The sequence below is a fragment of the Silene latifolia genome, chromosome 1, assembly GCF_048544455.1.
Source record: "Silene latifolia isolate original U9 population chromosome 1, ASM4854445v1, whole genome shotgun sequence".
NCBI classification, from domain to species: Eukaryota; Viridiplantae; Streptophyta; class Magnoliopsida; order Caryophyllales; family Caryophyllaceae; genus Silene; species Silene latifolia.
Window position 1 is genome coordinate 83,944,425 of NC_133526.1, and position 23,423 is coordinate 83,967,847.

General features: G+C 38.1%; 1 protein-coding gene across 1 annotated transcript; it reads right to left on the bottom strand.

Annotated features, from left to right (window-relative positions):
• Positions 1-616: 616 nt before the first annotated feature.
• Positions 617-1,513, bottom strand: LOC141649611 (protein FAR1-RELATED SEQUENCE 6-like). Its single transcript, XM_074458297.1, has one exon. The coding sequence runs from the start codon at positions 1,511-1,513 to the stop codon at positions 617-619; it is 897 nt and encodes a 298-aa protein (XP_074314398.1).
• Between the last annotated feature and the right edge of the window lie 21,910 nt (positions 1,514-23,423).

Sequence of the window (23,423 nt, forward strand, 5' to 3'; positions counted from 1 at the left end):
TTGAGTACAAAAATTGACTAGTTTTAGATAAAGCTAATTTGACTACATTAAAAAAATTGACACAAAACCAATTCGAGTGTACAAACAATTGAAACGAAACCAAATCGACTAAACTGAATAAAAAAATTTGTAACAAAAATAAGTCCTTTGTCGGCAAAATTGAATGCAAACAATTGAAACGAAAATAATTCAACTAAATTGATAAGAAAGGAAACTAGTTCAACTAAATTAACAAAGTTTGACAAAATCGTTCTAAAAATTTAACAAAACCATTCTAAAAATTAAACAAAGTCTACTGCGTGTTGCGAGCTGTGTTTCTAGTAACCCTCCTCTTTTGTGGCGTAGGTTGTGAAGGACCTACCAGATCAACGTTTATAGCCCTCCTAACCATCTTTTGTCTTGGCCTAAGAGCTCTCCCCGTGCCCCTTTTATCAACGGAGTCTTCTAAACCGCCTTCTCTACGTGGAGTCGCATGTCTTACCATGTATCGTTGATTGTTTTCCTTCCGTTGTAGTCTCCTACGATCCTACAGCTGATTAACATTGGTACCTGCTCCTATGGCATTGAGGGTCTCAATACCAACACTTGCCTCCAACTCCTTCACTAGCTTCTGTGATTATCTATTATATAGGGCGAAAGCCTCATCGGAGTGTAATGCTAGTCTATACAAGTAACCGTTCCTTAACGTCACCGCAAGTGACCGCTTAAGACGTTCTGACTTTGCGGATGTGTGGTAACCAACCTGAATATGTTCATAGCCCCGTACCAAATCTTTTCGAAACCAACTCAAAATATACTTGTCAGGAATTAACTGCACTTTCTTTAGCAACAATGCACGTATAATATGCCTACATAATATTCCTTTAAATTCAAAACGCTGACAAGTACAAGTAAACGCACCCGAAGCCGTGTCAATGCTCACATCGTACTTCTTATCCCGTGGTTTCCAAAACGGATGTTTGACCTCCTCGGTTACAACCAAAAGAGAGAACGTCCCAATATTCATCTTAATCACCGCATTGGTGTGTATTAGGCCATACACCTCTTTTTTCACCTTCGCGAACATCACGTTGCTATATGCTCTTTGAAAGACTTCCTCAACAATGACATTCTTATCATATCTACACGGTTTATTGGTGCAAGCAAAGTTCAATTTTTCTTCCTCCTCGACCTTGACTCGTAGGGCATTTTCGTAATTTGCAAGGAAGGTAAACAAAGTTGTTTGTGGATTAAAGTAAATCTTGAAGAATCGGTTCGTCTGCTCACTTCTTTGCGTGGATGACATACCTGCACAAAATATGTTCTTCGAATACAACGGAACCCATGATTCCCTTTTTGCATATACCTCTTTGATCCAACTATTGTCTCGTAAGCCAAATTTAACTACAAAAAGTTCCCAAGATTCCTCAAAGTCATCGATGTCTTTACTTTCATAAACGACATCATTAAGGTCAGACTTAATTTCATCGTACCTTGGATTCGATCCCAAATTTTTTGCTCCATTTCGCAACATGTGCCAAAGACACAAGCGGTTGGGCGTATTAGGAAATACGTCCTTCACAGCCTTACCAATCCCTTGCATTGATCCATGATTATAACTGACGGAGCTCTACCCATACAATCTAACCATCTCCTAAACACCCAAGTAAAGCTAACGGCATCCTCATGTGAAATCAAAGCGGATGCTAGTACAACAGTGCTACCGTGATGATTTACACCAACAAATGGAGTAAACGACATTTTGTACCTGTCAATTTTAAACGGCAGTTAAGGTAAGTAGATTATAAACACTAAGATATAGTTTAAAACAAGTTTAGCTTAGTACTACTATCTTACTCATAAAGAGATTCAATTTCAGTAGCAAACACTTCCAACAACTTCTTCGAACAATTAATCTTAAACTAAATCAATTCTCATAATTTTTTTTAATATGAATACGAGAATAGAACTCCAATATGTATTTATAAACATACTACACAATATTAAAATTCCAATATGCAGTATTGGCTGCATATAGCGAGGTACAGCCGAAACTGTGGCTGTGATTTGTTTTCAATATGTATTAAAACTCCAATATGTATTTGTTTTCACCTGAATCGTATTGTAGTTAATTACTTAACTGATGGCAAGACGAAAGCTTGTTTGACTAAATCAATTGATGGCAAGACGAAAACAACTTTTGAACCGATTGAAATGTTGAATGAAAATACGAGATTAAAATACGAGATTAATACGAGTTTAAAATTCGATTGTTACCTGTTACAGTGGAAGGTAGCGTCATAAAAAAACGCATCAGTAAATACCTTGGCCATACCCCTGCAACGTCCATCAGCCCAAAACACATTAACAAGCTTGCCTTCTTCATGTGGGAAATAATCTGTATACTTCCCTTAATATTGAAGGATTATAACGAATTTAACAGTGATGATCAATAGTCATAAACAAAATACATAAACAAAGTATAAAGGATTTAGAATTAACCTTCTGTCCTAGCAAAATTGGCCTAAGAACAATATCAAAATTGATATTCGCCTATCAGTTGCACCCAAGACGATATGAGATATGCCCTATTGATTGTGCTAGAATCGATCTAAAATTTTCTGTAAAATTTAGTTGGTTTTTGTGTTTTTTCGGATGAGAGAGGAGGCTAGGTCAAGAAAAAGAATTAGGGTAGAATAATTCTCTCCCTTTCTTTCTTATACTGACCGAATTATTGAGTCAATTAGGAAAGAATATCTTTCCTAATTTCGGCCTAACTGACCGAAATAAGGAGTATGTAATGTTAGCTTGGACGAATTAATCTGTTAATTCATAATTAAATATAATCAGTTATATTTAATATCAACAAGATGAATGTGTCATAGTGGTAATAGTGAGGGTATACATACCAAGAGGTCATGGGTTCGATCCTCACTAGATGACAATTCAACACATTTAATTTACGAATTGACAGTTAATTCGTCTCAACTAATATTATTTAATTTTCATTAAATAATTATCTCATAAACACATTGACTAACTTTTTAGTCATTTTGGGCATCAATGTGATTATATTTCTATAACCACATTTCTCAAACACATCCTATAGGTGTGACCTTTAGGGACCAGTTGATCACCGCCATCTGTATGATAATAACGTCAAACTTTCTAGCAAGCCAACCGTTATTAGGTAAACGTTAATCAACTGATTAAATATACGAAGTATACCCTTGTGAACCTGTAAGATATTTACAAATGTTATCACACTAATTTGTGGACGACACAAGCTCCAACAAACTCCCACTTGTCCTCACAAGTGTATGTGCGATAACCGATTCTCATATCCTAAAATTTCTCCCACTCAATGTAAAACAATTTGCAAATCCGTATTCACAAAGGTCGTATTTTACAAGCGATCATCATCAAGAGTGGTTTCCCGACTAGAGAGTAACTTAACCGATAAACGAATCAACATTCGAGCATGGCCATGCATTTCGCCACAACTCCTCAAGTGGCCCCGAGAAATAACTATACCTGATAAGGGTTGGATATTTTCCTCAACTCGAATCCTGCAGATGTAAGCACATTATGAAATGACCCAAAAAAATCTACTTAGCCTCCGATTCACGGCAGACCGTGAGAAAGAAACCAAAGTCACCCAAAAACTGCCTTAATCTCAAGAGACAGTCGATAGTCAAAAGAATCGACTCTAGGAACACAATGGATGTCCTATCCACGACCTGGCACCGAATGTTATTAAATATTTAGGACTCCATTACGTTGTCACAAAAAGTTGTCCTACGAGGTATCGTCATAATCTCGTATCTGTGATCGATCAGTCAACCGTTTGACTTATGGCTCGTTGAACCCACCATCAATCGACTGCACAATATAATAGCCGGAGTTATCAGCTCACATTGGCGATTATGGACCAAAACAAATATAATGTAATTCAGTTCACTTTGTGGCGTTCAATGTTGTCAGTACAATCCACATGAAAAACAAAATATTATATATATAAAACGATGAAGTTATAAATAGTATATGAAAAAGATAATGTATCAAATCCATAATCAAGTACTACAACTCAGGAACATGTTTAATTTCCATGGAATTAACATGCCCTACATGCTTATCATAATTCAACGGTTTGGTGAGAGGATCTGCGATGTTATCATCCGTCGCAATCTTGTCAATCACTATCTCTTCTTGCTCCACGTAATCACGGATCAGGTGAGCTTTCCGATGTACATGTCTAGATTTGTTGCTAGACTTTGGCTCCTTAGCCTGGAAGATGGCACCTCTATTGTCACAATAGATGGTGATCGGGTCATTCGAACTAGGAACTACCGTAAGTCCTTGTAAGAATTGACGCATCCATATCGCTTCCTTTGCTGCCTCCGAAGCGGCATAGTACTCGGATTCAGTAGTAGAATCTGCTACAACATTCTGTTTGGAACTCTTCCAGCTGACCGCATCACCATTAAGAGTGAAGACGAACCCGGACTGAGATTTTGAATCATCTCGATCCGTTTGGAAGCTAGCATCTGCGTAACCGATTGCGCATAGCTTAGAATCGCCTCCATAAGTCAATACCCAATCCTTAGTCCTCCGTAGGTACTTGAGGATGTTTTTAACAGCTATCCAGTGTGATTCACCTGTAGTCTTTTGGTACCGACTCGTCATACTCAATGCATATGCCACGTATGGACGTGTGCATATCATGGCATACATGATCGATCCTATTGCAGATGCATAAGGAACACGACTCATGCGCTCAATCCCTTCAGGCGTCGTGGGTGACTGAGACTTACTCAACTGCATCCCAATCGTCATTGGAAGGTTCCCCTTCTTGGAGTTGGTCATGCTGAACTTCTCAAGAATCTTATCCAAATAAGACTCCTAACTAAGTGATAACGTCCGTCGTGATCTATCTCGGTAGATACGGATTCCCAAAATGCGTTGTGCCTCACCCAGATCTTTCATCTGGAAATGGTTCTTCAACCATTTTTTAACCGAAGATAGGAGAGGAATGTCATTCCCAATCAAGAGTATGTCATCGACATACAATATCAAGAATACAATCTTGCTCCCACTCGACTTGATATATAAGCATGGTTCCTCGACCGATCGAGTGAAGCCATACTCTTTTATCACCTGGTCGAAACGATGATTCCAACTCCGAGAAGCTTGCTTAAGTCCATAAATGGAACGCTTAAGCTTGCATACTTTCTTAGGATGTTCAGGATCTATGAAACCTTCGGGTTGCACCACGTACAACTCTTCCTCCAAATAACCGTTTAAGAAGGCGGTTTTCACATCCATTTGCCAAATTTCATAATCATGAAATGTGGCAATCGCTAAGATTATCCGAATGGAACGTAGCATGACTACAGGTGCAAAAATCTCATCATAATGCAATCCGTGCACTTGAGTGAAACCTTTTGCCACAAGTCGTGCCTTATAGGTATCAGGTTGCGCGTCTACAGAACGCTTTATTTTGTAAAGTCATTTGTATTGTAGAGGTTTTACCTTATTAGGTAAATCAACTAGATCCCACACGTCATTCTCATACATGGAGTCCATCTCGGATTGCATGGCTTCGAGCCATAGCTTTGAGTCGGAACAGGTCATAGCACCTTTATAGGTAACGGGTTCATTACTCTCTAGGAGTAAAACGTCATTCTCCTCGACCATACCAATGTATCTATCCGGAGGATGAGAGACTCTACCCGACCTCCTAGGTTCCTCAGGAATATTAACCGTATCATTACTTGGAGGAACAACTTCCTCCATCCGTTCCTCGGTCGTTGGTTCCGAATCTCCGACAGCTCGAAGGTTCTATTACTCGTCTTGTTCTCGAGAAATTCTTTCTCTAAGAACGTCGCACTAGCCGCAACAAAAACTCGATGTTCGGTAGGCGAATAGAAGTAATGACCAAATGTTCCTTTTGGATAACCTATAAAGTATGTCTTGACCGATCGCGGGCCGAGCTTATCCTCGTGTCTCCACTTGACATAAGCCTCACAGCCCCAAACCCGAATAAAGGACAAGTTAGGGACCGTTCCCTTCCACATTTCATATGGAGTCTTGTCGACAGCTTTAGACGGACTTCGGTTAAGTATAAGAGCGGCTGACAAAAGAGCATAACCCCATAATGAATCAGGCACTACCGTGTGACTCATCATGAATCGAACCATATCAAGTAAGGTTCGATTTCTCCGTTCGGACACACCATTTAATTGAGGTGTTCCAGGTGGAGTTAACTGCAACACGAATCCACAGTCTTTCAGGTGTTGATCAAACTCATTTGAAAGATATTCGCCACCCCGATCTGAACGGAGTGCTTTAATCTTTCTACCCAGTTGGTTCTGTACCCTTTTATGGTATTCCTTGAATTTCTCAAAGGACTCACTTTTATGCTTCATTAAGTAGACATATCCGTATCTACTCAAATCGTCCGTGAAAGTGATAAAATATCTATAGCCATCTCTAGCGGTAATTGGCATAGGTCCACATACGCCAGTATGTATGAGTCCTAATAGGTCACTAGCGCGTATTCCAACACCTTTGAAGGAAATTCGAGTCATCTTGCCAATGAGACATGATTCACACGTGCCATATGTAGAAAAATCGAATGCGGGAATAGTCCCATTATCGACGAGTTTCTTCACGCGTTTCTCATTTATGTGTCCCATTCGACAATGCCATAGATAGGTTTGATCTTTGTCACCAACCTTTATTTTCTTATTATTCACGTGTAATATTTCTGCGGTTTGGTCTAAGATATATATTCCATTCATGGAAACTGCTTTGCCATAAATCATTTCATTGAAAGAGAAAATACAGCTATTATCCTTTATTGAAAATGCAAAACCGTCTTTAGCAAGTACGGAAACAGAAATAATGTTCTTAGACAAACTGGGTACATAGTAACGGTTATTTAAGAATAACTCAAAACCACTAGGGAGTTGGATTACATATGTTCCCTTCGAGACAGCAGCAACTCGTGCTCCATTCCCGACTCGCAGGTCCACATCACCTTTTTCGAGAGGTATGATGTTCTTTAGGCCCTGCAAATGATTACACAGATGAGAACCACAACCAGTATCAAGTACCCAAGTTCTAAAACTTGCATGGTTAATCTCAATCATATGAATATAAGATGACATACCAACAGGAACGACGCGGCCTGCTTTGATGTCCTCACGGTAAAGGGGACAGTTCCTCCTCCAATGTCCAGTCTTGTGACAATGGTGGCACTCTATGTCACCGCCCTTGCTCTTTGTCTTGCCCTGTGAGCCACTAGTCTCACCAGGCGCATTCTTACCGTTTCCTGGCTTCTTAAACTTTGGGTTACCTACAGCTAGGTCGCCATGAGCCTTGCCCTTACCTTTACCTTTGTAAATCGTGAGAACATCCTGTTTCACGCTCCCACTCAATTTCATATCCTTCTCGGTTTGTACGAGAAGGGAGTGTAGCTCATGAGGACTCTTTTTCAAGTCATTCATATAGTAGTTCGCCCTGAAAAGGGCAAAACCATCGTGAAGAGAATGAAGCATTCGGTCAATGACAATGCTCTCACTGATTTTACAATTCAGTGCCTCCAGCTTCTCGACATTCTCAATCATGTGAAGAATGTGTGGGCTAACCGGTTGGCCCTTCTGGAGTTTCGCATCAAAGAAGCGACATGTATGCTCATATGTAACGATTCTCGGTGCCTTTGAGAACTCGTTAGTGAGCGTGGTGAAAATCTTGTTTGCACCTTGGGCAATGAAGCGTCTCTGCAAATTGGTTTCCATTGCAAAGATGAGTACGTTCTTTATCGCACCCGCTTCCATAACGAAATCACTATAAGCGAGTGACTCGTTGGCTCCTGCATTTGGGCCTGGGTTGACCGGTATTGGCTCAGTTAAATACCTGAGCTTACCGTCGCAGCGATGGCGATTCCGTAGTGCCGCCTCCCGATCCGCAAAATTGGACCCATCATTCTTCAGTCGAGTGGACTGGTTCATTTGGTCCATGAACATTTTTAGCCAGGACGAACGATCTAGTGTGGCACTAGGCATTGGGATTGCGTTATTTCCAGCCATTTGTTGTAACAGTATTATCGATAATAAACGTGTTCTACACTGTGAAAGAAGAAAAAATAATAAGCATGTGCATCGTTTTAATTTTAAGTCTAATGAGCTAATGTCATAACGCGAAGACTCAAAAACATTTATACAATTGACCTTCCTCAAGAATTATATAAATGACTCCAAGACTCAATTCTCTGTAAATTGATAAGCTAACCTTTTAGCTAATTCTACCGTTAGGATTCTTGGTCGATAAATTTCTGTAAATTCTATCTATAGTCCATCATAATCACGAGAAACTCTTCGGACTATGATGTTGAGGTAAACTAAGTCAACACAACTACTTACCCAACGTAGAAGGGGTCATATTAGGCCTACCGACGAAGAAGGGATTCATAGATGTTTGCCCTTATAAAGACTAATCTCAATTTCCGTTTTAGAGGAAGATCCCATCATCTTTATTTTAATTCATTTTAAGTGAACTATAATCTAGCATGCGAGAATGATTAAACTAAGGTGATGGCTTAAAGACTGTGACATCTGCATGTCCATGAAAACTAACATCCAACCTATATGAGTCAATTTTCATGCAATTTAATAGTAGGTGGTTTGGTTTTAGGCGGAAAATGATGCATAAAACTAACATGTGAATGAAAAGCAATAAGAATGTGTTCCGGGTGTAATTCCAGAGCAAGTATCGTTACCACCCGTGGCTTGTAGAGTAATGCCTTTGGTTGGATTCTTCTTGTCCTTATCGTTCCTCTCGGCCTCTCCTGCAACAATGAACGAACTGAGGGCTTGGCTTTGCGCCAAGCGTACTCACTCCGACGCTCAAGTCAGTAAACTTAAAGGATCAAGTTGTATGTTATTTAGAGCGATATATTGTAGAGAGATGAGGAAGATAATACCAGTTTATGTGTGATATTAGGTTTAGTTGTGGATTAATTGGATCCTTTCCTCAATGAAGGTTGAGGAGTATTTATAGGCTTTTACCTTTTGTCACGTAGTGGCCAAGTGGCCAAGTGGCTTATCAGGTGGAAAGACCGTTCTACCCTCGGCCGATGGACCTACGGCAGGCCGGCCGAGGGTCTTGGATGTGAGTACGCGGATATGTGTCCCGGCTGGCGGGTTGTCAGGCCGTGACCTAGGTGACAGGCCGATGGGCTGCATCGGCTAGGCCTACTAAGTCGTTGACTAGGCAGTCTGAGTCGTTGACTTGCTGTGGATATCTTTGACCTTGCTCAGTGTGTTGACTTGGTCAGCGGTGCAGAATATGCCCCATCAATTTGCCCCCAGCGTAGTCTATGCCGTGGTATGGGCTCCGATGTATGCCGAGCGTATATTCTGCAGAGTAAATTTCGAAAATCTTTCTGTATCGGTGTCTTCTTGTGTACCAGCGTGGCTCTTGCTAGGCCGCTCCATATACCATATCCCCCCTCCACATGGATGCGTAAAGGGTATCCGATGTGGAAAAGAACATGACGCTGGCCGAGACCAGGGCTGAGAGTGCCGGTTGATTTGGATTGCCCCCGGCCGGTGCTTCCTGGCTTGGTTGATCGATGAGCGGCGGAGACTAGGTACCTAGGAATCTGTTTGAGGGAGATGAACAGTCGAAGAGATGTGAATAGGCGTGTTGAAGACGTTTGGTCACTGTTGCATTGATTGACATTCAACTGTTGCGACGATTGACATTCCGCGGTTGCATGCTGACGCCAAGGCTGAGGCTGCTAGAAGAGCTGCTGGGTTGCCTGCTGAGGAAGATGCGGCTTGATGAGAACAAGTTTACAGCAGATCTGTTTCAGCTCCTCACGTGCTACCACGTGCTGCTTGATGAGAACAAGTTTACAGCAGATCTGCTTCGGCTGTCCGGGGGCCAACTACTCAGCCCTTCCTTCCTGCTGTCTCTTGATACATGAACATAGTGATAGTTTTTGTCTTCTTTTTGTACAATCTCGGTAGGTCGTGTTTCGGCTTATCCCTATGGGGACGGCCGTCGTCCGTATTCTTTTCACTTGTAATTTTGTAACTTATCTTCTAATAATGGTTCGTTTCTTTCGCCTTCGGCTTGGCCGAGGTCTTTATCTTATCCTTGTCAGAATTGTCTTCCTGTATTCCTAATTGAGCGCCCCTTTTGTTTCCGCCTCGGCTTGGCCGTGGTCGTTTTAGAGTGCGTATCTCAATTGTGTTTCAACGCTTCCAAGACACTTCGTCCATTTTTGCGAGTGTAGTGTGTGATGGCCGTTACTGTCATGGTATCCGCCTTATGAGGGTGATTGCCACTCTTGTTGGATGGGCAGTGTGGGCCGGCACTGGTTTCTTGACAGAGACCGCCGCTCTTGTCGGTATGACAGTGTGAGCCGGCGTCTGTTTCTTGATATAGACCGCCGCTCTTGTCGGTATGACAGTGTGAGCCGGCGTCTGTTTCTTGACAGAGACCGCCGCTCTTGTCGGTATGACAGTGTGAGCCGGCGTCTGTTTCTTGATAGCGTGTTACGTGGCGTCTACCACTTGGAGTGACTGCGACGGCATCAAACCTCTTGGGGTGACTGCCGTGGCGTCTACTACTTGGGGTGACTGCGACGGCGCTAATTTCTTGACAGAGAATGCCGCTCTTGTCGGTATGACAGTGTGAGCCGGCGTCTGTTTCTTGATATAGACCGCCGCTCTTGTCGGTATGACAGTGTGAGCCGGCGTCTATTTCTTCATAAATAATTGATGGGAAAATTTTGTTTTGATGGAAGGCGCGGGTGGTTTTTCACTAGGTAAAAACATGCGTTGGGGTGTCCACAGCTATCTTGGACACCTCCGTAGCTACATAAATTTTACAAGATTACCAATGCCCTAACGGCTCATCCCAAGCACATCCCCCCCCCAATCAGCCACTAGTCGTATCCATGAGGTCGCCTCCCTGCTGTAAGGACGGGCTTTTTCCTTTTTCGGACTTTTTCGCCTCTTTGAGGGATTGCATGTTGCAGCCCCGGGCAGCTATCTGGACGTTGACCACCTCATCCTTCTCGTCTTTGGAGATGAGCTTATGCGCTTCCCCCCGGTCCGAGACATACATCAGTGTTAGGGCCCGGATGGACATCACTGCGTCAGCCTCGCTCAGGGTGACTCGGCCTATGAGAACGTTGTAGGCGGACGAGCCGTCAATGACGACGAACTCAGCTAGGATATTTTTAGCCGCGTTCTTCTCGCCGAACGTCACCGGGAGTTTAATTGATCCCAGCGGTACCAGCCCGGCCCCAGAGAAGCTGTATAGGGGGTTGGTGCAGGGGCTTAAATCCTTGATCTTCAGGCCGAGGCCGAGAAAGCACTCTCTAAACATGATGTTCGTGTATGCACCTGTGTCAATCAGGCACCTCTTGACCAGGTGGTTGGATATGTCCAAATTGACTACAAGCGGGTCGCTGTGAGGGGCGATGACCCCCTCGTAGTCCTTTCTTCCGATAGTTATATCGGGGATGCTTGCAGAGGGGATCCTCGAGTTGGGCACAAAGTTGATGGCCTGATATAGCTCGTTTAGGTGCCGCTTGTGCCCATGAGCGGTCCCTCCGTTCTCGTTGCCCCCGATGACAACATGAATCACGCCTATCCGCTCGAAGACGGACTTCCTATCTGAATTGCTGGCGTCAGTCTTTTGGCCTTTTGCAACGTACTTGCCGAGGCTTCCCTTCCGGATCAGCTCCTCTATAGCATTCTTCAGGTGGCGGCAGTCGTTGGTTAAATGGCCGGTGTGGCCGTGGTACTCACAGTACTGGCTCGTATCACCGTCACTTTTGGGCTTGGGGGGTCTCTCCCACTTCTGGCCCTCGCTTTTGCTCAGGGCGAAGACTTCGGCGGCTGATACGACGAGAGGGGTTTTTTCACTATACCGCCTCTGGTGGTACGTTCCTGAATTCCACCCGGCACCTGCCGAGTCTTGCTTCCGGTCGGATCTGTCCGATCGTGATCTGTTATTCTCACGGCGTCGACTGTCGGACCGCGAGCCGTTGTTGTCGTGGCGTCCTTCGTCCTGACTGTCCTGCCTGTGACTCTTCTTTTCTGATTGCTCGGCTTCGCGGGGATCTTCCCAGGTCTTGTGGTAATCTTCCACCTTGATGGCTTGGTCGGCCAACTTTCTGGCGGCGTCCAGGCCCAGGCCTCCGCTCTTGATGAGCTCGTTTTTTAAGGCTCCCCTTGGGAGGCCCTTCATCAGTGCGAAGGCCGCCAGCTCGGGGTTAATTTCTCGAATCTGCTGGACCTTTCCATCGAACCTCTTCACATAGCTCCGGAGAGACTCCCCCCCCTCCTGTCTGATAGTTAGGAGGTCAGATGTCTCTACGGCCCTTCTCTTGTTGCAGGAGTATTGGGCTAGGAAAGCGCCCTTCAGGTCGGCGTAGTAGTACACCGAGCCATTAGGAAGCCCTTTATACCAGCTCTGAGCCATTCCATGCAAAGTTGTTGGGAAAATTCGGCACCAGACCTCGTCGGGCTGCTCCCATACCGACATGTAAGACTCGAAGGCCTCAGCGTGGTCGACTGGATCACCATCCCCCTTGTAAGACAGGGGTGGCAGCCTGAGTTTATTCGGCACCGGGACTTCGAGGACGTAGGCGTTGAGGGGTTGCCTAACCACGTGTCGAACGGCACGCGGCGATCGGCTCCGTGGGTCCCTAACCTGGCTCCTTCCCCCGTGGCGGGAGGGGCTCCTTCTTCGACTTGGACTTCTTCTCCAACTTTGCTGAGTCGGACTCCTCTGGCTTCTTCGGGGTGAGCCTCGTTCGTGCGGCGGGGACGCTGTCCTCCCACGAGTGCGGGAGGGACTTAGGTCTACCGCGCCCACTTTGGGCTCCCCTGGCGGCTTGGCTGGGTCAGCTTCTCCTAGTGCTCCGTCCAAATTTCTCGGAGTCATATTTTGGGCCCTGGTCTCCCGGACAGTTTCCGCCGCTCTTGTCGATGTGACAAAGTGTGAGCAGGGCGTACTACTAATTAGGTCTAGGAGCATTTTCGGTTTTGCTATGTCAACCACATGTCCCATGATGGTGACCTGTTAGGGCAGCAGCGGCGTGTCGGGTATCGATGGCATCCCGAACTCCGGTTGGACTACACCGCCGGTGGAGGGCTGTATGACTCCAGAATTGTTGAAAGTATCATCTTGGTAAAATGCAGTTTCGTCGGTTACGACTGCATCTTGTTGTTTCGACATTTTCTTAGCTTTTTGGGTGGGTTTTTGTTGTTTTTTTTTTTTGTTTGGGAATGAATGTGACTAGCTTCTAGTGTCTTTCCCACAGACGGCGCCAATTGTTCCGGGTGTAATTCCAGAGCAAGTATCGTTACCACCCGTGGCTTGTAGAGTAATGCCTTTGGTTGGATTCTTCTTGTCCTTATCGTTCCTCTCGGCCTCTCCTGCAACAATGAACGAACTGAGGGCTTGGCTTTGCGCCAAGCGTACTCACTCCGACGCTCAAGTCAGTAAACTTAAAGGATCAAGTTGTATGTTATTTAGAGCGATATATTGTAGAGAGATGAGGAAGATAATACCAGTTTATGTGTGATATTAGGTTTAGTTGTGGATTAATTGGATCCTTTCCTCAATGAAGGTTGAGGAGTATTTATAGGCTTTTACCTTTTGTCACGTAGTGGCCAAGTGGCCAAGTGGCTTATCAGGTGGAAAGACCGTTCTACCCTCGGCCGATGGACCTACGGCAGGCCGGCCGAGGGTCTTGGATGTGAGTACGCGGATATGTGTCCCGGCTGGCGGGTTGTCAGGCCGTGACCTAGGTGACAGGCCGATGGGCTGCATCGGCTAGGCCTACTAAGTCGTTGACTAGGCAGTCTGAGTCGTTGACTTGCTGTGGATATCTTTGACCTTGCTCAGTGTGTTGACTTGGTCAGCGGTGCAGAATATGCCCCATCAGAATGAAAACGTAAAAAAACAGTAAAAGTCCTAGTGTGGCCTATCCTATCAAAATGAACAATAAATACAAGTTTGGAATCCATCCTTGGACCCGAGAAGCTTGTCTTGATGTTCCATCTTGATCCATGTAGCGGGAGTGAGCTCCAATCTCCATCTTTAGTCTTCTTTGAAATTACAATAAATAAAATTACATAATTGACCTATTTATTACATTCTAATTCCAAAACCCAAAACTAAAATAAAAGGAGATTCGAGATCTCATAATTACATAAAAATCATGTTTCCTTCATTACGAAAACATAATTTGACTAAGGCCACACTAAGTATTACAATTTACAACCGATTGCAAAATTAAATACGTAAATAAAATTCATTCAATCCATTCATTCAACAAAATTAAAAAGCATCAACTAAAAATAAATTAAACATACATGACACAATTCCTTAATTATGTTGATTAATTTATCCAAACCACCTATTTAAATTAAATTAAGTGACAATTCCGCAATTAATCACATTAATTTCATTCTTAATCCATATTAAACTTGTAATATGAATTCTATCCGTCAAAATTTTAAACTGCTTTAAAATAACTCGGTATCTTTAAATTGTGAACCGATTCACAATAACTAATTGGCCAAAATAAAAAAAAATAAAAACAAAAACCAATTATAATTTGGTCTCGGCTGAAAAATAAACAAAATTTTTTTTTTTTTTTAATAATTTCAGCTCCACACGGCTGAAAAAAAAGCCCCCCCCCCCCCCCTTTTTTTATTCGGCAAATAGGAAAAACAAAAAAAACTTTCCATATTTTATTCTTTCGGCAATATGGCAAAAAACAAGAAAACAAAACTTTCCTTTTTTTTCTTTTTCTCAGCTTACCAAAAAAAAAAAACACAACAAATTTTTTTTTTTTTCTACGGCAAACCCTAAAAAAAAAAAAAAACGTCCTCCCCTTTTTTTTTCTTTCTTTTGCGGCAATATGCCCTAAAACAAGATTTGATGACAAAATTGTTTACATTTGCTATTAGAACATGATTAGCATATGAAATAATAAACATGATTAATTTATATGCCAAAAACTATATATCAAAAACAATCTTTTCATCATAAACATGACGATTCCATTTAATTTTAACTTAATCTGCATTAAATCAAAAACTACCAATTCTTCATATGATAATTTTAACTGATTATAAACTATAATATGAAAAATATAATGGAAAAATATCATCAAACTAAAAGAAAAAACGGCAGAAAAAAAAAAAAAAAAAAAAAAAACAAATTCGGCACACAAAAAAAATTGTCGAACCAAAAAAAATATTCGAAACCCTAACATATTTCGAAAATCCTCATTGTTCACATACAAATTTATGAAAATCATCAAGATTAAAAAACGTGGCCTTTGCTCTGATACCACTTGTGGGAAATAATCTGTATACTTCCCTTAATATTGAAGGATTATAACGAATTTAACAGTGATGATCAATAGTCATAAACAAAATACATAAACAAAGTATAAAGGATTCAGAATTAACCTTCTGTCCTAGCAAAATTGGCCTAAGAACAATTTCAAAATTGATATTCGCCTATTAGTTGCACCCAAGACGATATGAGATATGCCCTATTGATTGTGCTAGAATCGATCTAAAATTTTCTGTAAAATTTAGTTGGTTTTTGTGTTTTTTCTGATGAGAGAGGAGGCTAGGTCAAGAAAAAGAATTAGGGTAGAATAATTCTCTCCCTTTCTTTGTTATACTGACCGAATTATTGAGTCAATTAGGAAAGAATAATATCTTTCCTAATTTCGGCCTAACTGACCGAAATAAGGAGTATATTTTCCTTATTTTTGGTCTTTCCAAAAATATATAAAATATGTTGAATTTTCATCTAGTGAGGATCGAACCCATGACCTCTTGGTATGTATACCCTCACTATTACCACTATGACACATTCATCTTGTTGATATTAAATATAACTGATTATATTTAATTATGAATTAACAGATTAATTCGTCCAAGCTAACATTACATATATTTAATTAAATATAACTTATTATATTTAATTTACGAATTGACAGTTAATTCGTCTCAACTAATATTATTTAATTTTCATTAAATAATTATCTCATCAACACATTGACTAACTTTTTAGTCATTTTGGGCATCAATGTGATTATATTTCTATAACCACATTTCTCAAACACATCCTATAGGTGTGACCTTTAGGGACCAGTTGATCACCGCCATCTGTATGATAATAACGTCAAACTTTCTAGCAAGTCAACCGTTATTAGGTAAACGTTAATCAACTGATTAAATATACGAAGTATACCCTTGTGAACCTGTAAGAGATTTACAAATGTTATCACACTAATTTGTGGAGGACACAAGCTCCAACACTTCATCTGTTTGGATGGAATAGTAAAAGTCGGGATCGATTTCTTTCAGCTTGATAAATCCTTCTTCAAGAGCATTTGCATCACCTTTAATTCTACTACGACGTCGTTCTTGATTGAGCATGTTCCTCAAATCCCGCTCTTTTATGGGTAAATTAGCATGGCCACCAACTTCTCTGACCCAAGTGTGGAAATTTTTAGCAATTGAGATACCGACTTCATCATTCATCATAGCCCGTCTTTTAAAATATTCATCCCATAACCTATATCCCACCATATGACGACTATTAGCGGGATCGACATCATCATGATTGTGCTCCAAACTAGCTTTTTTGATGATAATTAAATCATCTCTTAACGTTGCTTCTACAACACAACCGCATTTCTTATATGTGGGATCGTTTATATACCCATTCTTTTTGCTCGGATACGCTCCCCTTGTGCACCATAGTCTGATTCGGTTCATCATGTAGAAACGAGGTTCGCTCTTCCCACTTCCATGGCGCTTTATCCCTTTTTCCGTATAGTAATCCAAATTTTTATTAGACCTAAGAAAAACTTGAAAGCCACGTTGATAGGCATATAAGTAACAATATGCACCAAACTCATCACCATTGGCAAAGGACATTCTTTTTGTCGGAGGATCAACTTCCCCAACATCAGTGTTCGCCATGTTTAGCATATTAGCTACCTTTTGCACAAACCTCCCTTCAATAATAGGAGGTTCATGGAGATCATCGTTAACTTCCTCATTGCCAACATCCTCATTGTGAACAACCTCATCGTCACCGATAGCTCTATTACGAGCAACAGCGTCATTGCAACCATCGTCATATAAGTAATCGTCTAAACTAAAGTTATTAAAGCTAACAACTTCCTCTTCCCCGTTATCATCAACATCATGTACAATATTACCATCTACATCATAATATCATAAAGACCATCTTCCCTAACGCTCCTCTCGTCTTCCCAAGGTAAATTAAGATCGAAATCCATCTTTTCTCTTTGTTTTTTTCCTATCACGTTCAACATTTTTTGTAACTGTAATTTTGAAAATAAATAAAATCTTTTTTTTTTACTACCTAAACTCTCAACAAAAAGATGAGATTTTCGAAAATAACTTTCCTCAAAGCATGCTTAAAATCTTTTCAAATTTCAAATTTGAAACCTAATTTAAAATTTAAAAGTTAAATATTGAAGCTAACAATCTTTTCAAAAAAGAAAATGGAATTTCTCAAAAAATGAAGGTTTAAAACTTTATAAAATAGTTTCTCAAAATACCTTTACTCCATAAATAATAATAATAATCAAAAAATTAAATCATAATAAAATAATTAGAACTCATAATGAAATGAAATTTGACCATAATACCTTAATTAACAATTACAATTTACAATATAGATAAATGCAATGGGTAATGAAACGTGCTAATACCCCTTGCTTAATTGGTTACGAGTTTATTTTCAAATGCTACATCGCTTCTAACTCATCCCATGTTCGAACCTTACTTCCAACAATTTTTTTTTTACCTTTTACCTTTTTCCCCTATTTCGACATTCAACGCATCAAATGAACATCAACCATTCATGCAATTAGGGTTCATCAATTAACTGAATTAGAGATCATCATTTTCAATCATAGAATTGAATAGTTTTTGCACAATCTAATTAAATTGGGGTTATTGATTTTTGACGAGATGAATTAGGGTTCAACAATATTGATTGATTCATTTTTATTAATTGCATTAGGATTGATCGATTTTGAATTAGGGTTTATCCATGATTGAACAATTTTGATTAATTGGATTAGGGTTCATACAATTGCACGAATTGAATTATGCTTGACATCGGTCGCTATCTAGATTTTGATTTATTTAAGTAATTGAATTAGGGTTTATGATGATTGATCGATTTTGAATTAGGGTTCAACCATGATTCACCAATTGATTGATCAATTTTGCATAATTCGATTAATATAATTGAATAAGGGTTAGGCAAGTAGATTTAAATTAAGGGAAAAAAATTAGACGAATTAAATAGGGTTCATTCATCATCGAATTTGACTGATTCAATTATGCTAAAAAAACCGGGTTTTGTTTAATTGAAAAAATATAATACATTTAATTATATTAATGAAAATAATTACTAAATTTAATGAAAATCAAAACAAATAAAAAAATTCTAAAAATAAAGTTAACTACATGTAGTTAACTAGTTAACCTAACATGTTAAATTACATAATTAACCCTAAACTAACTCACCTAGTTTCACATGAGTTTGACACGTGGACACTTCCTATTGGTTTGTGTATGGAAATCTCATACACAATGTGTATCCCTATCACCTTCCGATATAACGTCATTGCTCGTTCATGTACACGTTTTACTCTTTCATAGACTTTTTGTCACAATTTTTACATACCTTAACCTTGAACAAACAACAAATTCTCCCTTTTTCTCTCTCTAAAAATTAATCAAATCTCCATCAAATTTCTTAATTTTAATCTTAACTAGTTTTCTTGCTCGTGCGTTGCACGGATATTAAAATAATGTGTGATAAATTTCACAATAAAATGGAATATAGACATAGTACATCGTTCATGTCTAAAATTTTATGTATGCCGCATGACCAACAAATAATTCTCGTTAACATAATATTGACATAAAAATAAAAGAGCGTTTGATTAAAAAAAACATATTTTTTAGGAAAATAAAACCAATAGGAAGTTTATATATATGATACTTGGACTAATAGTTTTCAGAATTTGTTCATTAATACTTGTTTGTTTTTCAATTGGTCAAGGAAGACAATAATATCTATTCTGCATAATTAACTCAATGATGCAACAAATCTCCTTCTTTCGAATAACAAACATAATTTAATCATTGTTGGATCAAATGGTAAATATTTAAAATCATTTAAAGGTAGTTAGAATGTTATATTCCCGGACAAACTATAGAAGTACGTTTGAATGTGAACAAATCCCGACACAATACAACGTGGCTAGGGATGCTTATGACCCCCCCACCTCCCATCTCTCTCTCTCTCTAGCAATAGTCTTGGCCCCCATCTTCTCATTTGAAACAAAATCTTTCAAGCACACCTCTATTTTTATCCCTATTCACACACATGATCTAAAACAATCTCATCTCTTAAAAAATCGATCCTTGTCTCCGAAACTTATCTCAAATTTATCCAACCAAGTGAAAAACTAAACTCCTACTTTTAGAAAAATCCACCATCCAATGGAAATTAACCCTTACTCAAGACAACGTATTTTTTTTAGGAAAATAAAACCAATATGAAGTTTATATATATGATACCTGGGACTGAGGGTTTTTAGATTTTGTTCATTACTACCTGTTTGTTTTTCAATTGGTCAAGGAAAACAATGATATCTACTTTGCATAATCAACTCAATGATGCAACAAATCTCCCTATTTTTAGAATAACAACCATAATTTAATCATTGTTGTTTCAAATGGTAGTTACTTAAAAAACATTTACAGGTAGTTAAATATTATATCTCCCGGTCAAACTATAGACGTAACTTTGAATGTGAACCAAATTCCAACGCAATACTACATGGCTGGGGCTGCTTATGACACCCCACTATAACAATAATCTTGCCCCCATCTTCCCATTTGAAACAAAATTCTTCACGCAGACCCCTATTTTTCTTCCTTGTTCACACACATGATCTAAAACAATCTCATCCCTTGAAAGATCGATCCTTGTCTTTGAAACTTCTCTCAAATTTATCCAACCAAGTGAAAAACTAAACCCCTACTTCTAGAAAAATCCACAATCCAATGGAAACTAAACCTTGCTCTCGACAATATTGTTAGAATTAAGATTTTACTTTTATTTGGATTGATGGGGACAAGATTAAGTTTATCAGTATGATCTTTTGAGGTTTCTTGTTATTATTCATGTTATCTATATGTTTTAATGCAACTGATATTTTGATGATAAATAACCTTATTTATTATCACTATCCTCATTAAACTCACCACCCTCCACGAATGCACTCTCCCTCCACCCCACTAATTTACCCGCAAAATAAAACATCAGCCACTGTGATTAGTTCTTACTGCTTGAAACAACCTTCAATCCACTACCACTATCACTACCTTTCTGCCACGTTTTACATCTAAGAAGTCATAAATCACATTCAGCTCCATGAAACACTAATCTTTACTCTAGAAGATATGGATCCTCGTCTCCCTTATCGAAGACAAGTTATTTCTCCTTCAACAAAGAAAAGTTTAAGAAGTAATCTTCCCTCTTATCTCTCTCCCATCTCTCCCATCTTTATCATATTTATAATTAATATTCTTCACTTAAAATGTATAAATTTAAGCAAGTTCAAATAAATTAGTTAAAAGTTATAAATCACAAATTGTACGAAACAATATAATCATTTTTTTTAATTAATATGAAATAAATGTCATAAACTTCATGAGAATATTAATATGGTAGAGAACTATAAAAGAGTTGGCAAGCACGTGACCCCCTTTTAGGTTTAAATTGTTTCATTTATTTTTATATTTTTGCCTAAAGGTGGTTAAGTATCGTATTATACATGACGAATATGTCTCACCCTTCCCCAATTCGTTTCTCTCTCTAAATTATAATGATGATGTGCTCAATTTACACACACACACCAAAAAAAATTATAGCATCAACAATAATTAGTTTGCTCCATATAATTGAATAGTACCGTTTTTTATGCATGTAAATTTGTCAGAAGAAAAGCTTGAGATAAACGATCTTCACTATGTTAGGGAAAGACTGCTCTTACCCTTTTATGTGTTTATCATGACTTTTTTTTAATGTTGATTGTTGCTTGAATTGAATCTTAACCTTATACATATTTCTATAATAAGTGTATCTAATTTACCTTCAAGCCTCATTCAAATATATTTTATTACTCGTGGTACCATTTTTACTTTAAATTGTAAAACAATCGCACAATAAAGTTTTTTCAAAACATTTACTCATTTGTCATAATATGATATTTCGATTCGCATATTAGCAACAACTTTCTTTATCTTTTAATACTCCTTGAAATATAGATATCAAACTTTGTACTTATCACTAATATGTGAATATCTTATTTAAATTTTGATTAATATACTTTTATATAATGACAAATGAATGTAAATAATATAATAATAAATTATCAATAGAAGTTGAAGTGTATTGTGAGAGAAATAACTTTAAAATTAGTAGGAGAAATACATATGACATTTGAAAAATAAATTTCGTATTATGTATAACTAAATATGATATTAGCAATAACAGAAGACGTATGGGCATATTTCAGCGTTCATTTTACTCTTTACATGAGTAAATTCCATATAGTACGTATTATGCATGCACATTTGTCACAACCCAATTCGGTCTAGGGCCTTTTAATTTTATAATACCTCATTTTTTTTAATCGGAAGTTGTCATAAAATTGAATATTATAAATATATCAAATGTTTTATTTTCCTTCTAATTTAATTAAAAGTGGACAAATACTAATGAATAATTCTTTAGTATTAATAAATTGTAGATAATTAATTTATTTCTTGTTTCTAATAATAAAATTGTAAAATAATTAATTAATTCTCATTTCTAATAGGAAAATAATATTCCTAATTATAATAAAAAAATTTAAATAATTATTATCTCCTAATTCTAATAGTATAATTAGGAAAAAAATCCTTAATAAATTGTTAATTTATTTCCTATTACTAATAGGAAAATTGTAAAATAATTAATTAATTCTCATTTCTAATAGGAAAATTAATTAATTCATGATTATAATAGATAAATTGTAATAATTCTCATTTCTAATAGGAAAATCATATTCCTAATTATAATAAAAAAAAATTATATAATTATTATCTCCTAATTCTAATAGTATAATTAGGAAAAAAATCCCTAATAAATTGTTAATTTATTTCCTATTACTAATAGGAAAATTGTAAAATAATTAATTAATTCTCATTTCTAATAGAAAAATTAATTAATTCCTGATTATAATAGATAAATTGTAATAATTCTCATTTATAATAGGAAAATCATATTCCTAATTATAATAAAAAAAATTAAATAATTATTACCTCCTAATTCTAATAGTATAATTAGGAAAAAAATCCTTAATAAATTGTTAATTTATTTCCTATTTCTAATAGGAAAATTTTAAAATAATTAATTAATTCTCATTTTAATAGAAAAATTAGTAATTCCTGATTATAATAGATAAATTGTAAATAATTAATTATATCCTAATTCTAATGCTAATAGTATAATTAGAAAAAAAAGCCTCCTTTAGTTATATATACTAGATTTAATGCCCGTGCGATGCACGGGCCTACTTGTAATGCTCTGTCGTGTTGTCTTGAATAATGTAATAACCAAAAAGTGTTTTCGTGATACTATATGCTACTATGTTTTTATGGTGTTTTTCCTATGTATGAGATTAATGTTTTGATCAACTAATTGTATATCTATTGTTTTATTATGCTCTAGTTTTACTTAAGAAATCTTAATAATATAGAGTCTCAAACTTTTATAGACTATTTTAATTTTTCCTAAAGAAAACAATATAAGAATCTATGTGATCGAAGTCCAAGTTTTATGAATTTTTAAGAGTCAAACAATTATGAATATATTATTGTATTTTCAAATTTGACGTCAACTTAGCAAAAAAGAAGTTGAGCATCCTACAACAATTAAAATGCTTAATATAATATACAACTCTTCCATATTCTATTTATGCAGGAGTCCCGACTACACCTCATATTCTTGTTGTTCCATCTTCTGAACCAGTTATGATCTGAAACCCAACAAAGTCGATGTGAGCTGCAAATTAGCGTTGTACATACTTCGAAAGGAAAGAAAGATTACCAAATAACACATCTAGGAACAAAGAGTAGCAGTGTAGGATGACAGTAGGCCTAACCTGATTGCTGGATCTGCGAGCAACATACCCTGTCGTTAATTAAGTCATAAGAGAATGAAGAGGGTAGGTTATATGTAAGGGATGGAAATTTTTACAAAAACCGGGACATATA